At 39.3% G+C, this 24,447-nt stretch overlaps 1 protein-coding gene across 2 annotated transcripts in view; it reads left to right on the top strand.

Annotated features, from left to right (window-relative positions):
* The window catches only part of LOC117435310 (neural-cadherin-like), a 78,785-nt gene that overhangs the window by 44,575 nt on the left and 9,763 nt on the right, over positions 1 to 24,447 (top strand). For both annotated transcript variants that reach the window (XM_034058367.3, XM_034058368.3), the window contains exons 6-23: positions 32 to 281; positions 1,210 to 1,352; positions 3,150 to 3,322; positions 3,421 to 3,589; positions 4,259 to 4,429; positions 4,708 to 4,880; positions 5,733 to 5,900; positions 11,550 to 11,799; positions 12,002 to 12,129; positions 12,525 to 12,711; positions 13,251 to 13,394; positions 16,420 to 16,703; positions 17,086 to 18,703; positions 19,380 to 19,473; positions 20,182 to 20,366; positions 20,873 to 21,105; positions 21,719 to 21,996; positions 22,601 to 22,815. In XM_034058367.3, the coding sequence (XP_033914258.3) occupies positions 32 to 281; positions 1,210 to 1,352; positions 3,150 to 3,322; positions 3,421 to 3,589; positions 4,259 to 4,429; positions 4,708 to 4,880; positions 5,733 to 5,900; positions 11,550 to 11,799; positions 12,002 to 12,129; positions 12,525 to 12,711; positions 13,251 to 13,394; positions 16,420 to 16,703; positions 17,086 to 18,703; positions 19,380 to 19,473; positions 20,182 to 20,366; positions 20,873 to 21,105; positions 21,719 to 21,996; positions 22,601 to 22,815 (4,863 nt within the window). The remainder of the gene's footprint in view (positions 1 to 31; positions 282 to 1,209; positions 1,353 to 3,149; positions 3,323 to 3,420; positions 3,590 to 4,258; positions 4,430 to 4,707; positions 4,881 to 5,732; positions 5,901 to 11,549; positions 11,800 to 12,001; positions 12,130 to 12,524; positions 12,712 to 13,250; positions 13,395 to 16,419; positions 16,704 to 17,085; positions 18,704 to 19,379; positions 19,474 to 20,181; positions 20,367 to 20,872; positions 21,106 to 21,718; positions 21,997 to 22,600; positions 22,816 to 24,447) is intronic.

Below are 24,447 nucleotides of genomic sequence, written 5' to 3' on the forward strand. Positions count from 1 at the left end.
ATATTTCAGTTTTTCTCTTGTTTTTGAGCAGTGCTGGCTAGAGACTGTGACACCGGTCCAAACGCAGAGATCTCTTACTTCATCCAGAGTGGTGACTTTGACATAACCCCTCAAGGAATCATCAGCCCAAAACAACTGCTCAACTACGAGCGGTCAAATCACATGTACGAGTTTGTGGTGGTGGCAGTCGACAAGGGTTACCCTTCCAAAACTGGGACAGCAGCCGTGCGTATCCGCATGGCTAATGTCAACGATGAAGCCCCAGTGTTCTCACAAGCAGTGTAAGCGGTGCCTTTTGACTTGTTGTATTATCTCTTTAAGCCAAAGCCAGTTGAATATTTATTATATCGAAATCATGAAGGCCATTTCATATCATCTCAATTCCGTAGCTGGATTTGACTCGCTTTGAAACCATAGAAGGAAATTCAATCAAAATAATTTAGTTTGCATGGTGCAGTATTCTGTGGGTGTAGCTTTTTCATGACACCTGTCATGAAAAATCTATCATTTCAAAAGTGTGATTATTTATTTATTTATTTATTTATTTATTTATTTATTTATTTAATAATAAATATGTTATTGTTATTTTGTATTGTATATTTGATACAAATAAGACCAACTAGAAGGTACCTAAAATAGTAGCAAGCATCACCTAGCAGTGAGCCGCACAGGCTATTAAACTAGGTACTAAAAATACGCATCCCTCTTACAGTTCAGGGAGAAACTAATTACATTTCTTAGAAATGAACAGTATAATCATGGCTAAAACAATTTGCGTTTGTACCAGGTACAAACAGTTGGAAGTTTGTCTGTTTGTTGGGAAGTTTGCAAGGAAGTTTGTCTGGTTGATTGGAAATTTGCAGGTCCGTACAGTCTTTCGTATTAATGAATTGACAAATGAATTAATGAATTATTAGATTAATTAACAAATACTTTTATGAATTACTGTATGAATTGACAAATTTATGGATGAATTGCTGGACAAATTGACCAATTCATGAATTGACAAACAAATTGACAAATTAATGGCTGGATAGTTTTGGCACAAATAGCGCTCCATAGAAGCAACCAGACACCCATCAGAGTTGGAAGCATGCTTGAAGACGTAGGTCCATTGTTAGTAACAAGAAGCCAAATATGTATTTTTTGACAGATGAGTGCATGTATTCTAGTATATTTGTAATGAAACACATCCTTTTCATGTCACAGCTATAAGACATTCCTCTCGGAGGACGCCGGTCCCAACACATTGGTGGCCATTGTCCACGCCAAAGATCCTGATGGGGATGCAGTCTCGTACGCAATCACTGGAGGCAATGAGGATGGAAACTTTGACCTGGACAATCAGAAAGGTGAGCAAGGATGACAATACAACACAGATATTCTCTAGGCCAGACTCAGAGGGTTAATGCCTTTCATTTTGGTAGGCCTGGGTTTAAAACTGATTTAGCTCACAAATTAGCATAATTTACACTCTTTGCTTGGAAGTAGATCAAGACTTAAGAGAAAAGGGTGTATCATCCTGGTTTATTATCAGAGCTTGTGTGGAAACTCATAGTGCCTACCTGCACTTTTATGATAACTAAATTCACAAACACATAAACATATTAACTCTGTATTAATGGAGGTCCCTACAAACACAGGTACATAACTGAAACACAATTACCCACTTACACAAGCTCTTTTCTTTGGAATTAATGTTTTGTTTTAGTCATTACACCCTTAATTATTGGGGATATTTGACTGCTTTTAACAGTTTGGGCTAGTGCCAGCCACACAGATGGCCTCTGGCTTTATAGTTGCTGAATTTAGAAAAGTTGTTACATCAAAGCGGGAGACTCTTTTCTTGTTCTAGTTGCCACATTGAGTGTTCTATTGTAGTGAATTCCATAGGCTGTTGTGTAAATAAAGACAGTATCAACACTTCATTGGAAATATGTTTCTTATGCTTTTTATGCCTTCCTTGGAATCAGAGACCCGCTTAATTACAACCTCTTGGAAAGGTTATTATCAGTGCTCATTTATGCTTCCATGTACAGTATACAATGTAGACGATACATATACCCAATTATATATATATATATATATATATATATATATATATATATATATATATATATATATATATATATATATATACACACACTGCTGTGCAAAAGCACGAATCAACAGTACGAAGGTCACTATTGAAATAAGGACTTAATGGATGTGTTGCAGTAAGAATACCTCTTAAGGGGAACAAGACTAAAAGGCTAAAATATGCACAAGAACACAGAAATTGGACTATGGAACAATGGTCAAAGGTGCTGTGGACTGTGACACCTGTGCCTTCTGCCAGTTCTGTTGTCAATTCAACATTTGTCTTCTTTCTAGTCCTTAAAGATATTATCTTCAAGTATTGCTCATCCTTGTTAGACAGCTCTTTGAGTCTTCCAGTCCTGGGTTTGTCAATTACAGATGATGTTTCTCTGTACTTGTTGGTTATGTTTCGGATACCACATCTTGAAAATCAAGTGATGTAAGCTATTTCACTCAATGTGTTTCCTTCTTAATGCAAGTCAAGGTTGTTATTATAGTAGAAAACACTATATGCTGTTTGTGTATTTCAAGACATCATCAATGGCAGCATACTTCATGGCAAACATGGTGCTCTATTTACTATCATGCGCATGATTATCTCCCCTGATTTAAGAACTGAAGGCCAGGCTATACTATACTATGGCATAGCACGTAGTGCCACCTGGTGCCTGAAACAGGACATGAACTGTCACTGCAATTATCTAAGCTAAAACAAGGCGTGGCTGAAGCTTATCATCTTGCTTTTGGAACACTTTGGTGTACAATCTTTGCCTGTAATACCACCTACATTTATTAATAAACAAAAAAAACTGCTGTTTGGCTTCAGCATTGCACATAAAGGCATTGCTTTTAGAAATGCACTAACATTATATATTCCAATGTAGCAGATTATCCATATTGTTGTAGTTCATATATTTGCATATCCTGAATTAACTTAAAAATAAAAGTGAATAACCAGAATATTTCCAGTACAATATAAAGGGAAGCAGTAATAATGTTAACAATTCAATTCTGTATTTTGAAGCATTGCTTAGCATTTCTTGAAATCTTAAAGAATGTGTAATTTCTAGGTATCATCAAGCTGCGTAAGAGTCCCCTGCCTAAGCTGCGAGGTCCCCAGTATATTCTAAGCATCACAGCAACTGATGATAACGCCTCTGGAGGACCTACAGCCCTCAGCAACTATGCCCAGGTCATTGTGGGAATCAACGACATCAATAACAACAAACCAGTCTTCAGGGAGGTAAGATTCAGTTTCCAGTGCTGCCAATCCAGCATCAAAATGAATCTAAAGAAGAAAACCAAGCACAAAGACTGCCATGTCCCTGTTATCTTTGCTAGTGCTCCAGCTACAGTGACAATACCTGGGTCTTGGAGAACCAGCCACAGGGGACCTTTGTGCTGCAAGTAGAAGCCTATGACGCTGACATAGGTGTGAACGGAGAGGTGAAATATGGAATAATGCATCGAGATGGAACTACATCAGGGTTTATTATTAACCCAGATACAGGTAAGGCATGCGATTGCTGTAAGGGGTGTCCAACTCAGCACCGTGACAACCTACAGAGTGCTACTGAGTTGGTTGGTCTATGTAGTTCAAATATGTTAACCTTTTGTCAAAGAGTTGCATTTGCTCACATCCATTAAGATTCAGTGTCTTTGCATTCTTTCTGAAAAGCGTTTTGCTTGTCTTTAATTCATTCCTAGCGTTTGAAAGAGGTAAAACACATCTTAATTTTACAAAACTAGAATCTAAATATGAAATCAATTTAGCACTCTCAATATGTTTTGTAACATTAACACAATGCTTTCACCTTTCAAACAGTATAAGTTAATTAAAGAATGGAGGAAACACTTGAAAAACATTCCCATAATGTAATGTGGTAAATCTATATTTTAAGCTCCTTTATGTTATTGGTGCTTTAGGTTAGCCTCAGCATTTCACATATAAAGGTGTTGCACTTTAGAGCGTGAAACAGTTTTTTTGTAATCCTGTCATTCTAAACAATTGATTATGTAATGCTCCGATAACCCAGGGCAACCCACCATATCCTGGAAAATTATACTACTGTGACTCACAAAGCTACATTATTGTAGCTGTGAGTGAATAAGACGTTTCTAGAACTGTTCACAAGAATCAAGAAAAAATGAGAATTCCCGTTTTTGTCTGTTAATATAGGAGTTATCACCACTGCCCTGAGTTTTGATCGAGAGAAGCAGAAGGAATACACGCTGTCAGTGACCGCTACAGATTTGGCTCAGGAGCCTCTGATTGGGGTTTGTCAAATAACCATCCTTATTGCTGATGAAAACGACAACAACCCCAAATTTGAAAACAGCCGATACCAGTGTAAGTAAACTATCCAAGATACTACTTGATATTGCATAACATACTGTATTTCTTGTTGAAAATTATAAGTACAAAGTATAAGGCAATCTGAAAAAAAGGGCCAATAAATAGACTTATTTGGAGACTGAACTTCTTCCTCATCACCCGGAAATGGTTGCCCCTCCAGGGCAGGTTTAAGGCAAGCTCACATTGCCACTGCTTGTGTTATACCTACTGAGAGCTTTCACTGAAGCAGAAGGTGCTGTTGCTCATCTGTGTTTGCCTTTGTGCAATATCAGATTTCCTTCGCGAGGACACCCCGGTGGGTACGAGTTTTCTCCGAGCTGCAGCCCATGATGATGACCAGGGGTCCAATGCTGCCATTACCTACTCCCTGTCTCTCCAGCAGCCTGAGTATTTCCACATCAACCCCAGCACTGGCTGGGTATATGTCAACCACCCCATCTCCCAGGTACATGCAGTCCCATACAGGGATTCAGATTAAGCTTTCAGAAACTGGACCAACTGTTTCCAATGATATTTCACAGTGTGTGTAGTCTTTTTTTTTTTTTTTTACAAATAGAGAAATGGTACATATAAATGCACCAGTCAGGCTCAATGGGTGCAATGTTCTTTTAGTGTAAAGTACCATAACTCATCCGCCTCCATATGGCTTTTAAGATATCATGACAAGACTGTACATAGACTGTACCCTTAAACCTAAGGTATTAACAGAATCAAAATACGTATGTTTCACCGTTAATTTCGAAAAAGCCATATTGGACTTGCATTCATTAGGCATGATGAGGACAATGCCCATCATTACCCTAAAATTAATGTTTGAAGAAAGAGTCCTTTGAGGGAAAGTTGTAGGTGAATTTTTACTCCTGTAAAATTATTAAAGCACATTTCATACACAACAATTTTGAGCTTTTAAGTCTTTCATGAATGTTCTCGACCAAGCAGCTATGAAAACAGAAAGGGCAGCGCAGCAGTCTGCTGTAACACTTTGCAGAGAACCATGTTCTACCGTGTCCTTTTTTTTTTTTTTTTGCATTCAGTAGTTTGATCATCTTCATGAGTGTGATCTTAGTTTAAGGTCCGGTCCACCAGATTTGTCAGGTGAAATCATATCCTTTAAAATCTTTTGGGTTACCTACAGTTCATAAAGCGGTAGATCTGTGACTAAATGCCTTTCTTTTTGTCAATGATAAACATATGTTTCTCTAGATTTTTTGTGTTTTCTACTATTTTTTTTTATGTGTAAAATATTTTGTCAATAAATAACATGAAATGCTTAAATAAAATTGTGTTTCATTTCCAGACTTCCCGTATCAGCCAGCACATCATCGCTACAGATGGAGGTAACAGAAGCAGCACGGTGGGCCTCTCCATTACCATTACCAACGTGCACAACCAGCCCCCGCAGTGGGAGCAGGGAGAGTACTGGGTCACACTCCCTGAAAACACCATCCGGGACACAAAAATAGTGGTAAGGAGAAAACGACTTCACAAGATTTGCCCTGATATCTACAGCTATGGCCAAAACATTTGCATCACTCTATAGAATTAACTAATTTTGCTTCATAAAGTCAAAAGAAACCTGCTGAATAATGTTATGTTAACATATTGAATTACATACTGCTTTATAGTTTTCCATATACTTGGCGAAAAAACTGACAAATTAAAAATGTGACATTTCAAAATCTAATCTGAAATACTGTACTGTTATTATGACTTTTGCGATGTCATTTTGTAGTTTCTTTGATTACATCACATGTAATGATGTTAAATCTTTTGGCTGTAGCTGTACAGTTGTTTCTCACTGCTCACAGTGAGGTTATTTATGTGGTTTCTTGGGACATGAAGATCTGTTTTAATGTAAATGTACTTACACTGGCTAAACAATTCAAAGAACTAATTACAGCCTATTATTATCACCAGGAACAATACATTTACTGACTATCCAAATCCCATCTGTAAGAACTTTCAGGTGGTGGCAGCAATATCATAAAATACATATTGTGTAATGAAAGTGAGAACAGTATACATCATGCTATAATTACTATAAGTACATTGGTAGATTGTTGTTTAAATTTAGAAGTGTTAATGTTCTCTACTAATTGGATGGTGTTTGATTGGTTACAAATGCATGACTCTGCATATAAATGAGGTCTAAAACATAATTTAATGAGATTTTTCAATTGTTTTATAAGTGCAATTAAAGTGTTTCTATTTCTTTTTTAAATGATTTTTGTAGGTGATGACATGAATGATTAAATAGAATGTAATGCAGTGAGTCTGCTATATGTGTCAACAGTGCATGGTAAAGTGCAGATAGGTAAGGTAAAGCATATAAACAAATATGGCTATGGTAAATTCACTGTATAACCATAGGAGAAGCATGGAAAAACTGCAAAATCAGAGTGCAAATATAGTGGTAAACATTTATAGGGGATTACAGTGTCATGGAGCCATGTCAGTACCTGTGTGCTTCCGTGTCAGCAGAATAACCACAATGTGTACCTCCACAATATGTGTTCCAATCTTAGAGTTTCTTCAGACACTTAGAATGATAAAAGGTTCTGAGTCTGTCAGTGTAACTGCTTAGCGTGACACTTTGCTTTGGAAGTCCCTCCACTATGTGACCAGTCATGTGTCAGGCCACTCCATCTCACTGTAGAGGAGTTTACCTGTTCTAATAAAGTGGTGAGTCAGTGTACGGGTTGAATCCAATGACTGTTATTCTGTAGCATTGTACTCTGTATGCTGCCATCAAAAAGCACTGAAAGGTGTTGAACATGGATGCATAAAATGTAATATTGCATTATTTATACTAAACAATATATCATATATCAATATAGCACATATTTTCTCCATACGTGTGGATTTATTTTGTTACGTAACTGACCAAATGTGTTTTGTAAGTAGGGAGAATTCCAAGGGTAAATTAATCTGGAGAAGGCTAGTTAAATGGCACAAACATGCAGTTCAATGCTTTTATAATACATTCATTAACAGTACTCTGTTGCCCTGTTGTCTTGCCCTGTTGTCTTGCATCGTTTTTTTTCTCTTTCCTGCCTTCCCATCTATCTTTCTGTCTTAAATATTAAATATCCCCTGTCTCACTGAGGGAATCATTTCAAGAAATGATAATTTAGTGACTTCAGAAATGTAGCAATTGTCACCTTGAGGAAGTAATTAAGGGGCCCTGATCCTGCACATGCTTGGTTAATGGGAATATAATTTTCATTAAGTGGTGGTGGTAGCCCCAATAAATCACTCAGGAAAATTAATAACGTGGGTCTCACGGTCATGCAAGTTTGTGTCTCTCAACAGACAATCTAAATTATTAATTTAAATGAAGTCATGGTGTTATGAATAATTTACTCTTGTATACATCGTTCACTTGCCCCCATTTGGATACATTTCTTGGCCCTTTGCTTAAATCCCAGATTCTCTAGGAATTAAGCTAAAGTGTGGAAGGGGATTTCACCAACTGCAAACCTGTAAAACCCGCCCCCTCTCATTCTCTGAAGATGCCCTGTTTTTTTATGTATTTATACTTATTTATTATTTATGTTGCAATATTAAGGTCTATTTTTCCTCCCAATAAACAACCCGACCCCCCCCCCCACCCCCCCCCCGCCTCCACATTTCAGCTTGACAGGGGAGGGTACCACACTTCTGCCAGCATTATGACAGGTACAACATATGGAAAAAGAACATTTTAAACCAGAATGAAATAATTCAGAGTGTTACTTTGCTTGGATCAAGCTTTGCATCTGCTAAGCACTGTGCAGTGATTTGTAACAGTGGGCTTTGCTGTCAATTTGTTGTTGGATTAGGCTTGTTAAATAGCGTAACTTTTTGAATGAATGCAAAGGAGATTCCAAAATGAGATCTGGAAAAAAAAAAACACTCAAAAGCATCGAATAAGTTATTTGACACTAGATCTCTCAAAACGTGTTGTATAAGTAGTAATACTAAAATAAAGTTGTTGTTTTATCATGCTCTCACTATGTTCAGTTAATCTTGTTAAACTGTATTCTTTTACTAATACGTGATTCAGGTTGTGTGGGCCAGACAACTAGGTGAATTTGGCTGAGCCAGTGAGCTCTTAAGTTAAAGTGGATTTGAGTTCCCCACACCTCATCCTTCCTGGCACAAACTCATGACCTTGATAGAAGAGGTATCAATCAGTCACACCTCACTGAACTAACTGGCCATTCATCCCCACGCAAAGCCTTTCCATTTTGTCTAACAGAAACCCTGTTGCCCCAGAGATATTCTTCTTAAAAAGAAAGAAACTGTTCAGAGGTGCTAATGTTCAGAAGTAAAAACTGCATTTCTGTATAAAGTGTCTTGTAATTGCTGCTTTGAATAAAACCCACCATGTGTGCTCTTGACCCCCTCCCTACTCACCTTTTCCAGGCTGCTGCCCCTACTCTAATCCCTTTCATTTTCCTGCTTCTCAACACCTCTCTACTCTCTGGCTCCTTCCCCTCTGCTTTCAAACAGGCCTGCAACACCCCCATCTTAAAAAAGCCTGCCTTGATTCCGCATCCGTCCAGAACTACCGTCCTGTCTCCCTTTCCTCTCTAAAACTCTTGAGTGAGTGGTACATCGCCAGCTCTCTGCTTTCCTGTCAACACATTCTCTGCTTGACCCTCTCCAATCCGGTTTTCGCCGGCACACTCCACTCAACTCTGCCTTAATTCTCCTCAACCTCTCTGCTGCCTTTGATACAGTCAACCACTCTATTCTCCTGTCCTCCCTCGCTGACCTGGGACTCTCTGGCACTGCTCTTGCCAGGTTCTCCTCCTACCTTTTCGATCACATCTACCGCGTGTCCTGACGTGGCTCACCCTCTGCCTCTTGTTGTCTTTCTACAGGCGTCCCCCAAGGCTCAGTCCTGGGACATCTCCTGTTTTCTCTCTACACTCACTCCCTGGGTCCTCCCATGGCGTCTTGTATCATTTTTGTGCTGATGATGCTGATCTTCCTCTCCTTTCCTCCCTCTGACTCCCACATCTCTCCTGTATCTCTACCTTTCTCTCGGCCACCTCCTCCTGGATGCACTCACATCATCTTAAACTCAACCTCTCCAAATCAGACCTCCTTTTCTTCCTCGTCTTCCTCCCCCACCACTGATCTCTCTATATCTATTCCTCTTGAATCCACCACCCTCTCTCCCTCCTCATCCACCAAGAACCTTGGTGTCACCCTTGACCCCTCCCTCTCATACTCTCAGCACATCTCTAATCTGGCACGCTTCTGTCGCTTCTTCCTCAGCAACATATGCAGAATTTGCCCCTTCCTCACCGACTACTCCACACAGCTCCTAGTTCAGGCCATGGTACTGTCCCGCCTTGACTACTGCAACTCCTTCCTGGCTGGCCTCCCTTCATCCGCTGTCTGTCCGCTCCAGCTCATCCAAAACTCTGCTGCTCACCTTGTCTTTTCCCTTCCTTGGTTCTCCCACGCAAAACCCGCTGCTCCGCTCCCTCCACTAGCTCCCTTTCGCCAATCGCATCCAATCTAAAACTCTTGTACTTGCCTATTGCTGTCTCAACCTTTCTGTCCCCTCCTACCTCCAGATTATTATTTCTCCCTACACCCCCCCTCGCCCCCTCCGCTCCGCTGACACCGGCAGATTAGCTGTACCCCCCCCCCTCCGCTCTCCCGCCTCCAGAGCCCGCTCCTTCTCCACCCTTGCCCCTTAGTGGTGGAACAACCTATCCACGGATATCAGGACTGCTCAGTCCGTGACCACCTCCCGACGCCTCCTCAAGACACACTTCTTCAGACACCATCTGTAAACCTCACAACTCTCGACTATACTGGACTATGTGGCACCCAACTGTATCAGTACTTGCATCATCTTGTACTTGCACGTAACTGCTCCACACTTTGCTGTATTCTACTACTGCTCTCAATTCTAATTATACTTTCTGTATCTTCTACTTGATTTTATTCTTAAAATTAACTGTAGTCACGTTTTTTGTAATTGCTCTTATTTGAAATCGTTCTTATACATTTATTGTACTCTTAATGGAATTTACTCTTATAAACAAATATTTTTAAGTTTAACTGCTCTTAGTCGTAATCGCTCTCAAACGTAATTATTTGATTTGCTCTTACTTACTACTGATTTTATTGTATTTTATAACTGCTCTTATCTGTAATGTGATATTTTGTAATGTGATACTTTATAATGTGATACTTTTTAACAACTGTAAGTCGCCCTGGATAAGGGCGTCTGCTAAGAAATAAATAAATAATAATAAAACATGGATATTGATTATCTATTAAAATAAACATCAAACTTTTTTGTGTCAAATGACCTCTCCACTCGTCACCTAAAAACCTAAAACACGAAACATATTTTTCGAAGGGACAAAGAGGATCACTACTGTTACTGACTACTTACTTCCTTTGCAATACATTGATCACAGATTGGTTCTTTACTTAGCCTTCAGTATCTTATGATACAGCTTCGGGTACTGGTTCTTTGTTATAAGTATTGCATTACAGTTGTTTAAAAAGGCTATGCAAAAATATGTAATAAAGCAGTATTCATCACACAAATAAAATATGCCAATTTGCATATGAATTGTAAGAAATGTAGCTGCTTTATTTAGGAACAAAACCGAAAATGTCTTAATCAGTACCAGTATTATTTTCAGAGCTGAATAGTAACTCTTCCAGGATGTTTTAAATTATTGCATACAGCAGGATTTACTACTGTTGGTATACTGGAATCTGTGGCTAGTAGATTATGGCATACCCTTAATAATTAGATTTCTGCTTCTTGCTTCCAACTAAATGTTAAGACTCTTCTAGCTTAATTTGTTTGGCCTTCATTTGCTTAATCAGGGCACTTACAATGCAAATTAGTTGGTAATCTCCTGCATTAGATTTGAATCCTTCAAGACTAGTAGTGGCCTTGGAGTTGCCTTTGGTTTAATGTTGATTTTTTCTTTGTCTGTGGTAACATTTGATTTTCTTGTTGTATATGCTGTTGTGGCTTTTGTGACAGCTTCTATTTTTCAATTGTTTTATGGTCATTTTCTGTATTCTGTATAGAAATATAAATGTGTTTGAACAAAATTGATGTATATTATGCTTGGTATTCCAGACCATAAAGTCAACCTCTCCCATGGGTGATCCGAGAGTCACTTACAATCTGGAGGAGGGTCAGGTTCCAGAAACCAACATGCCTGTGAGGTTCTACATCAAGCCAAACAGAGCAGACGGATCGGCTTCCATCCTCGTGGCCGAGCCTCTGGACTTTGAGACGACCAAGTTCTTCACACTGCGGGTCAGAGCACAGAACGTGGCAGCGGTTCCTTTGGCATCCTTCACCACAGTCTACGTCAACCTCACAGGTAGAAAAGGATGCCTGTGAGCATGACAATGAGACAGGCTTACTGTAACTTACTGGCTTCGCAGAAAACGTTATAATGTTGGTAAAACGTAATTGTCTAAACTTCCAAATACTTGGAACCAGACAGACTGAAATGTATTATAACTTGAAGGCTTTTAGAAAGTCACAGTTAGTGACCTATCCATGTTCTTTCTTTCATGCAGATGTTAATGACAACGTCCCATTCTTCATGTCTTCGACCTATGAGGCCACTGTTCCTGAAGGAGCAGAGGTTGGGACATCAGTTGCGCAGGTCTCAGCCACTGACCTGGACTCTGGACTTCATGGAATGGTCAGTAATGCAATATGTTTGATATACAGTATGATTTACACTATAAAACAGAACACAGTCTCCATTACCATACTGGATCACTGGTTGAGTACCTGCATTGCTCCATGCAGCTTGTGTTGATTGGCGGTCTCCCATCAATATACTGACCGCCTGAGACCGGCTGAATCTAAGATGGTGTGGATGCACATGTACATGTACAACCTCTGGGTGACTCCTTCTCAATTAAGGAATAACAAACTAATCTAATGAAAAAAAAGGATATTTTTTGTTTAAAATATACAGTACATACAAATGTCATTATTTATTTATATAAAAAATAACCTGTAAAGAGATGAATGGAACATGTTTTTTTTTTTTTTTTTTTACTTGATTTCTTGTTTTGTGGAATATTTCAGGTTAACTACCTCATTCTGAAGGACCAGAGTGGGGATTACCAGTTGTTCAGTATTAATACACAGACGGGCGTCATATACACCCAGGCTTCCTTTGACAGAGAGCAGAAAGGGTCCTACCTCATGGAAGTCCAGTCCCAGGACAGTTCAGAGTCTGCTCGGCCTGGTCTGCAGGGACAGCCTAACACAGGTCTGTGGTGTTACTGAAGACCTAGTCAGTGTGGGTCATTTTAGAGTAGGAGACCCTCCATTTCAATATCATTGTAACATCAAGAAGCCCAGTAGAAGAGAAGCAATTTATGAATGACGCCATCCTGTGATTCTTCCTGCTAAGAAAGGAGGTACAGGATTGGGCTATTCTTTACTCTGAGCAGTGGGTGGGTGAATAGAGGGAAAGTATCCTAACAGTCAGCAATTGTACATAAGGAAGATAAGTTTAACAACAGAGAGATTTATTAAGATGTATTACTCCAAGTACAATTTCCATCCTTTTTTGTAAAAACTCTTAACAATTAATGTTACAAAACTGGTAACAAAGAACTTATGGGATGCTTTTACATTTACTAAACATTCATTTTTTAAACATTGCTTGTTACTATGCAAATAAATAGTACCTTGGGTGCTTTGTATTTTAGAGTAAAATATCTTGATAAACCTGGCCACATGGACCACAGAAAGGAAGTCATCTTTCCACAGTATATATTAACTCATCTGATTTTTCCTTTGCAGACACAGCCTACGTGAGGATTTTTGTCACAGATGTGAATGATAATGTGCCCGTTTTCCCCCAGCCTGTATATGAGATCAGTGTGGAGGAAGATAAGGACGTAGGCTTCATTGTAATTACAGTTACAGCCAATGATGAAGATGAAGGTAACACAAAACTTTAACACTCACTGTTTAGATTACACACTGGCAATCCTTACTCTCTGACAGTGAAGCTACAATAAACAGCCATATAGAAATAGCATATTAGATATAGGGGCGGATTCATTTCTTATTCCAGGGTTGTGTGCATTCTGCTTAGTGTTGAGAACATTGTAATGAGTGAATCCGGGAATTGTCCAGAACCTATACTTACCAAATATTTTCTCTCTATTCTACTCTTTACCTCACTTTATAGAGGTAGCTCATGGGCTAAAGAGCTAGACTAGTCTTCAGTAGGCTTGAGCAGTAATCATGACAAGGTTACAGAGGATGAATAGCTAAAATGGCATTAAACGCTGGAAAACTAAGCTTCAGACTGCTTGCATATCAACATCACAGAGACAAGCTTATCTACCAGAGCTCCAGACTGCAGAATTGGCAGGCTGAGACATTACTCCATCTGTTACATTTTCATTTGAGTTAAACGGTAATCGTTAGCCTCCTAACTACTGTTGTTTTTTGTGTTAGACACAGGTGTCCAACTAGCCAGATGATCTGTATTTATACAGAAAAATACAAAAAGTTTTACAATCCCATTAGGTGGTAGCCTTGCATGTCTCAGTACAGGATTTGAAAGTGAGGCTTCTCTGGTTTGGCTTGTATGCCACATACAATACCCCAATGCTTTTCTGTCCCAATGATGTTAAATATGTATGTTTTTTTTCTTTTCAAATATGCAGCGTGAATTAAGAACATTGCCTAGTCTGTTATCCTGCTTGGTGGTGTTGTCTGAATACAATTTGGATGGCTAAAGTTACCTTAACTGGGACTTGAATGGGTCAAACACATTACCTTTTCCTATGGCAACTGTTGTGTGAACTGTATTCCTTAACAGACCCAGTATTGATAGTTCACTTTCTCTGAGCTTTTCTTTCCCCACTTGTCCGCTATGTTATGTAATTGTTAGACAAATGTAATACATACATTATTATTAATTATACAACATAAAATGATTGCCATATGGTACCATATACTGTTGTAGGTGCTGAGTCTCATTTGACATCTAAACTTGTTTCAATATATTTATCATAAATGTACGTTTCTGTGCATAGCTAATCCTTAAACAACAAAACGTGGAGTTTGACTGTGGATTCTCTGGAACGCAATCGTTGTTTAGTTACATCATAACCATATAAAATTGGCATTTAAGATCACTGTACTGTAAGAACACTTCTGATGGAATTAAACTGCAGTTAAGGCACAGTTTTGCTGTGTACTGTATGCACTTATGACCTGCCTTTTTACTGCAATGTACTTTCATTCCAGTAGGTTTTCATAGTTTTATGCCTGTTCCCTTGGCAAATGGCTTTTTTTGATGATTCAAAACTGAAAACATGTTTGTGTACCCCCCACTGAAGAGGATCTGGCTCTCAGGCATATGTATGTCCCTAATAGGATTATTTTGTCTCTGATCTGGTTAAATGATAACCTGTAATCGCATCTGTAGTGATTATTATTAGATTGAAAATGTGATATTATCAGCATTTACTGTTGAAGGGAATCTTCCACTGAAAAACAGTGTCTAATTAAGCAAACTATCAGTTCAATTAAGGGTCTAGTTAAGTAATTGAGAGCTGGGTTGGAATGAAAACCAGCAGCCATAGGGGGGCCCCTAGGACTGAGTTTGAGAAGCCCTGCATTAGATGTATTTAACTGGTCAAATGCTCAGTAGGTCACAACCCTACTTCCAAACCCCATCATTAGAAAATGGAAATAATTTAAGGAAATAATAAGGCAATGTTCTGTGGGGAATAGTATTTAATAGCTTGACAAACACCCCTTTAGTCATTCTCTAATAATGATTTTTGAATGTATGCTTTTGTTCTTCTTGAATAATTTTCTCAATTTACAATAGTCATTTCTGCTGATGTTGGTTCAGATGTTTGTTTAGGTGACAGCAAATACCGGCTCTCTTTCCCGAGGTGAACCTATATTCTTGTCATCACCCCTCTGCTGTTGAGAAAAAAGTGAGGGGATGCCATATGGCCTTTTTGTTCATTAACTTGGTTGCTCCCGGCAAAAGTACTTGAGTTGCAACCGAACGCGTGTCAAACTGCATCACATTAAGCGCTGTGATGAACACACTTAGTACTGACTGAACGTGTATTGCGTATTATAATAAAAGCATGACACATTTTGCCCAGATGGCATTTATCTCATGAAATTGTGTCTGTTTGTAAACAACAGCAATGTAAGGGTACTGCCTCCAAGTTATTTTCCACATCAGTATTAAATAGGGCACGCAAAGAAAAGATACAGTAAGATACACGAATGCTCACAATTAGTTCCATCCTTCAAGACCCTCACTCTTTTCCTTCGTGCTTGCAGTTTTACGAAGGTCAGACTACAAGTAAAACTGTAACTAGCGTAAATCAGCAGTCTTTTTTGTACAGGAACATTAAGTGCCTTTCTCGGGTTCAAATCCATTAGGTCAAGAGTGAAATTTGTATGTTGGATCCAACTTAAAGGTTGTCTTTGTCTTTGAGCTAAACGACCAACATATTGTGTAACAGCAGTGTAAGAAAGGTAAAGAAACAGCGTTAAAATGAACCAGAGCTCATTTTATTAAATGAAATACACAGGATTGGAACGGGCGACAGACTGCCCCAACCAGGCTACCGCCCTATCTAAATATAGTCCTAGCGGACCTGGTTGGAGACAGGCAGACATAAAATGATGAATATTGTGATACATTTATTCAAATTAAGGCATTGAAAGGAAACCGATAGAAAGCCAGACAGAAAAGAACTACTAAGCACATACAACACACACACACAGTCCAGGGACCACACCACCCCTTGCTGTTTGCTGCAGCTCTGTCTTTGCTCAGCTCCATCCTGCCAGCCCTCCGTTACAATATGTTTAAGAGTTGATAACCTTTTTTTTGGGGTACTATGGCAAACAAAAAATTTCCGATGATGATAAGGAATGCAAACTTGAAATGATCATATTTTTGTTATTTTTCTGACAGGAGCCAATGCTAAACTGAGATATCAGATTACCTCTGGGAATGTTAAAGGTATTTTCGACGTGGAGCCTGAAGTTGGGACGATCTTCATAGCTCAGCCTCTGAACTATGAGCAAGAGCAGCGCTATGAGCTGAGACTAGTGGCCTCTGACGGGAAGTGGGAAAACCACACTCTGGTTATCATCAATGTGATAAACCAGAATGACGAGGCTCCCATCTTCAGTCAGAGTGAATATCATGACAGCATCATGGAAGAGCTACCAGAGCTGCCCGTTCTAGTGCTGCAGGTGAGAATAGTTCTCCTTTCATAGACATGAAGTCACTGAAAGTAAAACACAGTCTGCTAAATCATACACGGAACAGCAACAGGCCAAGGGGAGTGTAAAAAACAAAATCCGAGATACATATTTTATAAACCAAAGCAGGCATCTGTACTTACTTGTAGTTAGGTAAACCATGTGTCATGGTTTAATACACTAGTTGTACATGATCCTTAAACCATGGTTTCATCTTACACTTTCTTGACTATAATCAGAACCATAAAATGTGTAAGTCCATCACAGGTATTTCTTACCTGTAGAGTTATATCATACAGTACTGTGTAAAATATATATTTGACTTACAATATAATATACGTGCTGCTTATAAACTGTAACCAAAACTTTTCAGGTTTCAGCCACTGATCCGGATCAAGAGGCTGACCAGAGTGCTCTGCGTTACTCTCTACACGGACAGGGAGCTAACAGTGAATTTAACATTGAGGAGCTGACTGGGAAAATTTATGCCCAAAAGAAGCTGGACAGAGAGGAGCGGTCGGTGTGGCGCTTCCTGGTCCTGGCGACAGACGAGAACGGGGCAGGTCTGACTGGCTTCGCGGATGTCATTGTGGAAGTGCAAGATGTGAATGATAACCCTCCTGTCTTCCTCTGCGCTGTGGATGGCTGCTTCATGGGATACATTCCAGAAAACTCCCCGGCAGACACCTCCATCATGGAAATGACCGCCACGGACTTGGACGACCCCAAGGCTGGCAAAAATGCCATATTGACCTACAGGATAGTTCAGAACGTGCGCAATGAGATCAACCTGAACCTGTTCTCCATCAACCCTTCCACTGGTACCATTTACACTGTGCTGAGATCCCTGGATAGAGAGAGAGAGGATAAATACCTAGTTGTGGTGGAAGCCCGAGATGGAGGAGGTCTGACGGGGACAGGGACAGCCACCATATTGGTGTCAGACATCAATGACCATGCTCCAGTCTTCACACAAAGGATGTACACAGCCTCTGTCACTGAGAACTTGGACATCAATAGCGAGGTGTTGGTGGTTTCAGCCACCGACATGGACGAGGGAGAAAACGCCATAATGACCTTCAGCATCGTCGGTGGAGATGAAGATCGCAAGTTTTTCATCGAGACGGACAAGATCAACAAGGTCGGAACCATCCGTCTGAAGAAAAATATTGATTTCGAGAAGCCCCAGGAGAGAACCTTCAACCTAACTATCAAAGTGGAGGACATGGATTTCTTCAGCTTGGCCTACTTTGTCATCCAGGTGGAGGATTCCAATGATCACGCCCCTGTCTTTTTCCCACAGTTTTATGAGGCAGGACCCATTTTTGAAGATGTCTCAGTAGGCACCATCATCACCCAGGTCACTGCTATTGACTTGGACTCAGGACAGAATGGAAAGTTCTTCTACAGCATTACACACGAGTCAGATCCGTTTGACCAGTTCTTGGTGGACAACAGTGGTTGGGTAGTAGTAGCAGATTATTTGGATCGTGAAAAAGTTGCCCAACACCGTCTCATGGTCCATGCCACAGACCTGGGGAATCCAGCTATGACTGGCAGTGCTATAGTCTTAGTGACGGTGCAAGATGTCAATGATAACGGACCAGAGTTTGAGGTCCAGTACCAGCCCATTGTGTGGGAGAACGCAGCGGCACCACAAGTTGTCAAGATGAACGATACTTCACTGCTGCTCTGTGCCAAAGATAGAGATACTGCCCCAAATGGATCACCTTTCTCTTTTCAGCTGCTGAGCGACAGTAACACAGCGACTAGTTTTAATCTCACTGACCTGGGAAACGGCAGCGCTATTGTTACTGCCCTGTCTACTTTCGACAGAGAAGAGCAGAAGCACTATTACTTGTCTGTCATGATGACTGACAGTGGGAATCCACCAATGAGTTCAACCAGCACACTGACAATCACAATTGGAGACAGAAATGATCACCTTCATGCTGCAGGGCACACAGAATTCATTGTCTACAGTTATGATGGTAAGTATTGCCATTGTTGTGATATTTTGCACTGTAACCAAATCCATGCCAAGTCCTTCTACAATTGTGGAAATTGTATAATATATCTCAGCTGATCTTTCAAGCACCTGCATCTAAAAAAAAAAGGCATTGCAGTCGTATGAACTAATGTTTTTTTTATTTGATTGCAGCAAGTCATTCGGTATAGCAAATGCAACAATTGTAACATTTAATATATGCAAATTCTAGTTTATAAACCAAACTGATTCACTGACACTTTACCCACACAAATAATCATAGACATTGATGTAGAAAACACAATTGACATGAGAGAGATTTCCATTATAATGCAAAGTGATAATATGTCAACCTGCATAACTGCATAAGTCATCTTTGTAGTTTGTGACAAGCTATAGCAATTAGGCTTTATTTTTCATTATTTTCATTTGAAAATTTTTTATTCGTTTTATCATGTTTTTTTTATTTTATTTAGTTTTTTTTACATTTTTTTTTACTCGTGTTGTCGGCTTTCTTTTAATAATACTCTACAAAAAAAAAACCTGTATGCAGCTTACAAACAGATGAAGCTTTTGACTGTACAGAAAGGAGTCTTTTCTTCTATGTCAATATCAATGCCACATGTTAGCTGATAGGTAGTGTCTGACTGTTGTATAATCTAATTATGTATTTTCTCCAGGTACCCTGCCAACAACTCTGCTGGGGCAAGTTCAATCCCCTGACCTTGACGACTGGGATACAAAGATTTATAGATCTGAAGCAAAACCATCAAGGTACTTTAATCCTTTATTATAGTTTAAAATGCTCTGCTGCACAAGCTGGAACTCATGGAGAAAAATTGAAGATGTGTGGTAGGATTTCATGCAATTGCCATTCTAGACAGATCTTTAATGTACTATTGCCAACTTTGAACATTGGTTCATATTAAATCATAACTGCGATTTAGGTGCACTGAAACTACAATCCGTTGCAACTGCATTTGATTGCAGTAAGAACTATAATGTAAAAGCTGTATCAGAGCAGTTAACCCTTTGACTGACACACAAATACAATGTTTGTGTTACTTACAGTATGTGCCACAGTAAAATGGCACTTTTCCATTGTTCTGTTAAAATATTCTTTTACAAACACACAACATTAAACTGTTAATGTAAACTAAGAAAAAAACTCTATAACATATAGACAGGAATCAGAAACCTCAAGCAATTGGGGAGTTTATGACTGCATGTGTTGTCAGTATTAAAAACAGCACTGTCAGATTATATATATATTACAAATGACACTGTTAGAAAGATGATTTCTATTTGTATATAAGAAGCACAGTAAAAGTCCTTGGTGTATGAGTTATACATTAGATTATGTAAAATATCATAGTGATGTATCTTTATTATTTCCCCCAACAAAAGGGAACTGGGTGACTAAACAAACATTAATTCCACTTATGCTCTCCTGTCATACTTTCTTGACTGTGTCTTTTGCAGGCATTTTATCCTTGATGAAAACTCAGGCTCGCTCAGCATAAGAGAAGGAACCCCATCTGGAACCTATAACTTGCAAGTCAGAGTGACGGATAGGCCCTGGCCAGATGTGGTCTCCACAGTGAAGGTTGTTGTCAAAGAGCTGAAAAAAGAAGCCGTTCAGAATGCTGGCTCCATTAGAATAACCAGTGAGTAATTATCACAGTATAACTTTCCACACAGTCCATTTCCCTGATAGGAAACACATTCGTTTATACTGAAACTTCAAAAGTAAATGGGATGAATAATCTGTAATATGTCAGTCTTTGAAGTCATTCAAACATTTCTTTGAAAGTGTAATGTGAAAAATGTTTCCCTTGGACTGTGCAAGCTTCGCAAAGTTACATTACTTGCCCTTGTTCTAGGAATCAGTAATTTCAACCATTCAGCCAACTCTTGAGGCACCGTTACAGACTTTTGATCCAGCATGACTAGATAAAAATGAGGAAAGTCTATGTTGTAGCTGTTTTGTCATTTTCAATACACAAGAAGCAATAGTAAGCAAAGCCAAGGAAATATTGAGTGCTCACCGGTTTTCCTTTATTCAGATTTTCATCTGGAATTCAGTCAAATTATTATATGTTTTTCTTCATTTTTAAAAACACAGATTAAAAACACCTGGTTTAAAAGCTTCTTCCTCTTTTTTGCTTCAAAGATATGACGGCAGAAGAGTTTATCTCAGCTGAAGCTGGCAAAGAGAGTAAATATTCAATGCTGAAAAGTGTCCTGTCCGAGATTATTCCCGCCCAGCTGGATAACATTTATATCTTCAGCGTGATGAATGCCAGCCAGCGCCTCAGAGAGGTCAGTGTCTGGTTCGCCGCACACGGGTCCTCTTATTACAAGGCAGAAAAACTCAACGGCAATGTGGCAGCCTACAAAGATAAGGTAAGTGGCACAAAGTGAGAGCCTTTTGGGCAATACGTTTATCTTTTTTACTGCTTTCTACTATACATGGAGAAGAAATGCATTATTTCCAAAGAGAAATAAAGCATTTAGACCCTGGAAATGGATTATCTATTTTACGAAAGTAATATATTACATTTGAGAATCAGTCCGTACCCCCTGATATTATTCATTTTATGTTTAGGTTGAATACAAACAGGATTTGTAATCAAAATTTAAGTGAATTGCAGTGAGATTCCACTTGTTGTATAACAATCTAATACAGCACTGTATGTAGATAATAGTTTAAGAATTGTTAGGTTTTCTTTTTAATTAAAAGACTTGTAAACCTCTTGCAGCTGAAATCAGGGTGTGGTGGAGAATGAGTTTCCTCCATCACTTAATATGTACATTGAATAAACAAGTAACCTAACTGTTGTTGCATCTGTGAAGAATGTGCCTGTAAAAGAAAAAAAAGAGAAGAAAAATGAATCGATCTGGTTCAGAGCAATGGATATTTTCAGTGTTATTGTTCACCCCATCACCAAAAATATCCACATGTGTATTAAAACAGAGGCAATCAAGACTGCTCAATGTGTGACTTGTTTCTCCTCAGCTGGAGGCTGTCCTGGGTTTATCTATTTCCCAGGCAGGAGTGGATGAGTGTGTGTACAGCAACTGCAGCCACACTGGGGGCTGCACAAGCTCAGTGTCCTTCAGCAACACTCCCACAGTGGTGAACGCTGGCAGCGTCTCCTTGATCTCCATATCCACCTCCAGCAGCGCCCAGTGCACCTGCTTGGCTCGGGAACGGCGCCACCTTTCCTGCTCGTCGTATCCTAGCAACCCCTGTCTAAATGGAGGCAGCTGTATGGACAGTGAGCTGGGCTACAGGTACTGTACATCCAGATGGAATGTACTATTTAAAGGCAAAAATGGATAAAGTATCACATCGTTATATATTACAATCATTTACTTCACTGTCCAGGGGCTACATTCGTAAAATTAAAAGAAATGTCTGCTTGATTTCTACAGCTGCTACCAGCATGCATTTCATTATGATAATGTGGATTACATTTTGTACAGTTCAGACTACCAGGCTTTGGATTAGCAAGAGTCTACTGAACTAATCTAGATAAACTTTGTGTACTGTGGCATTACTCCAATTAAAACCGTCATTTACTGTACTCTTCATTATAATACAAACATTTTGCACCATATTTACTGTGCATGGGTGTGTGTGTATGCGTATTTTTAATGCTACTGTTGCAATAAGAGGTCGCACAAATATAACAACATCTAACCACAGTTAAGCATGATTACAATTCATGTTGGCCATATTACTGCAGTACACCATGGTAACTATGTGGTAAAGTTTTGTATGGCACTGGAGGAACATGCGGTAAGAGCTTACAGAGCAAAATGAAAAGGTAAAGTTGTTTATGGGTGTTTACCACTACACGGCCTGTACCTGAATTTGTCTGTCCTATACTTTCAGGTGTAAATGCTCCCCTCTGTTTGATGGGCCAGAGTGTCAGCAGATGAAACACACTTTCCGAGGTCAAGGCTACGCTTGGTTCCCTCCCATAAAGCCCTGTTTCGAAAGTCATATTTCCCTGGAGTTTATCACTGAATCAGCCAATGGACTGCTACTGTACAATGGACCAGTAGCGCAGTCACAGCCAGGAGAACGCGAGGACTTCATAGCTTTAGGTGAGACATTTTATCTCACTGTACGTTAGAACTATGACTGCCCCAGGTTATGAAATTGCAACCTGCAAGCCATCTACTTCAGCAGGTCATACTTAGATTTTTGTATTTCAATGCAGCCAATGGTTAAATGAGGAGTGATGTGAAAGCTTTCTTGATTAGTTGTATACATGCCTTATTTGTTATGCAATTATAGAGGATGTTCTTTCAGTTTGTGTGCCTGAGATGTCCATGAAACAGACATTATTGACTTCAGTCAATCATTTCTATAGTTTGTACCATACAATCAATACATGGCAAGGTTTAATAAGGGTCATCATGGCAAGATTCCAACAATTCTGTGGAGAAAAGCATTATCTAAATGTATATATATATATATATATATATATATATATATATATATATATATATATATATACAGACGTGCTCAAATTTGTTGGTACCCTTACAGCTCATTGAAATAATGCTTCATTCCTCCTGAAAAGTGATGAAATTAAAAGCTATTTTATCATGTATACTTGCATGCCTTTGGTATGTCATAGAATAAAGCAAAGAATCTGTGAAAAGAGATGAATTATTGCTTATTCTACAAAGATATTCTAAAATGGCCTGGACACATTTGTTGGTACCCATTAGAAAAGATAATAAATAATTGGATTATAGTGATATTTCAATCTAATTAGTTTCTTTAATTAGTATCACACATGTCTCCAATCTTGTAATCAGTCATTCAGCCTATTTAAATGGAGAAAAGTAGTCACTGTGCTGTTTGGTATCATTGTGTGCACCACACTGAACATGGACCAGAGAAAGCAAAGGAGAGAGTTGTCTGAGGAGATCAGAAAGAAAATAATAGACAAGCATGGTAAAGGTAAAGGCTACAAGACCATCTCCAAGCAGCTTGATGTTCCTGTGACAACAGTTGCAAATATTATTAAGAAGTTTAAGGTCCATGGAACTGTAGCCAACCTCCCTGGGCGCGGCCACAAGAGTAAAATCGACCCCAGATTGAACAGAAGGATAGTGCAAATGGTAGAAAAAGAACCAAAGATAACTGCCAAAGAGATACAAGCTGAACTCCAAGGTGAAGGTAAGTCAGTTTCGGATCGCACCATCCGACGCTTTTTGAGCGAAAGTGGGCTCCATGGAAGAAGACCCAGGAGGACTCCACTTTTGAAAGAAAAACATAAAAAAGCCAGACTGGAATTTGCTAAAACGCATATTGACAAGCCACAATCCTTCTGGGAGAATGTCCTTTGGACAGATGAGTCAAAACTGGAGCTTTTTGGCAAGTCACATCAGCTCTATGTTCACAGACGAAAAAATGAAGCTTTCAAAGAAAAGAACACCATACCTACAGTGAAACATGGAGGAGGCTCGGTTATGTTTTGGGGCTGCTTTGCTGCGCCTGGCACAGGGTGCCTTGAATCTGTGCAGGGCACAATGAAATCTCAAGACTATCAAGGCATTCTGGAGCGAAACGTACTGCCCAGTGTCAGAAAGCTCTGTCTCCGTCGCAGGTCATGGGTCCTCCAACAGGATAATGACCCAAAACACACAGCTAAAAGCACCCAAGACTGGATAAGAACAAAACCTTGGACTATTCTGAAGTGGCCTTCTATAAGTCCTGATCTG

This window comes from Acipenser ruthenus, chromosome 3, assembly GCF_902713425.1.
Source record: "Acipenser ruthenus chromosome 3, fAciRut3.2 maternal haplotype, whole genome shotgun sequence".
In the NCBI taxonomy this organism is placed as follows: Eukaryota; Metazoa; Chordata; class Actinopteri; order Acipenseriformes; family Acipenseridae; genus Acipenser; species Acipenser ruthenus.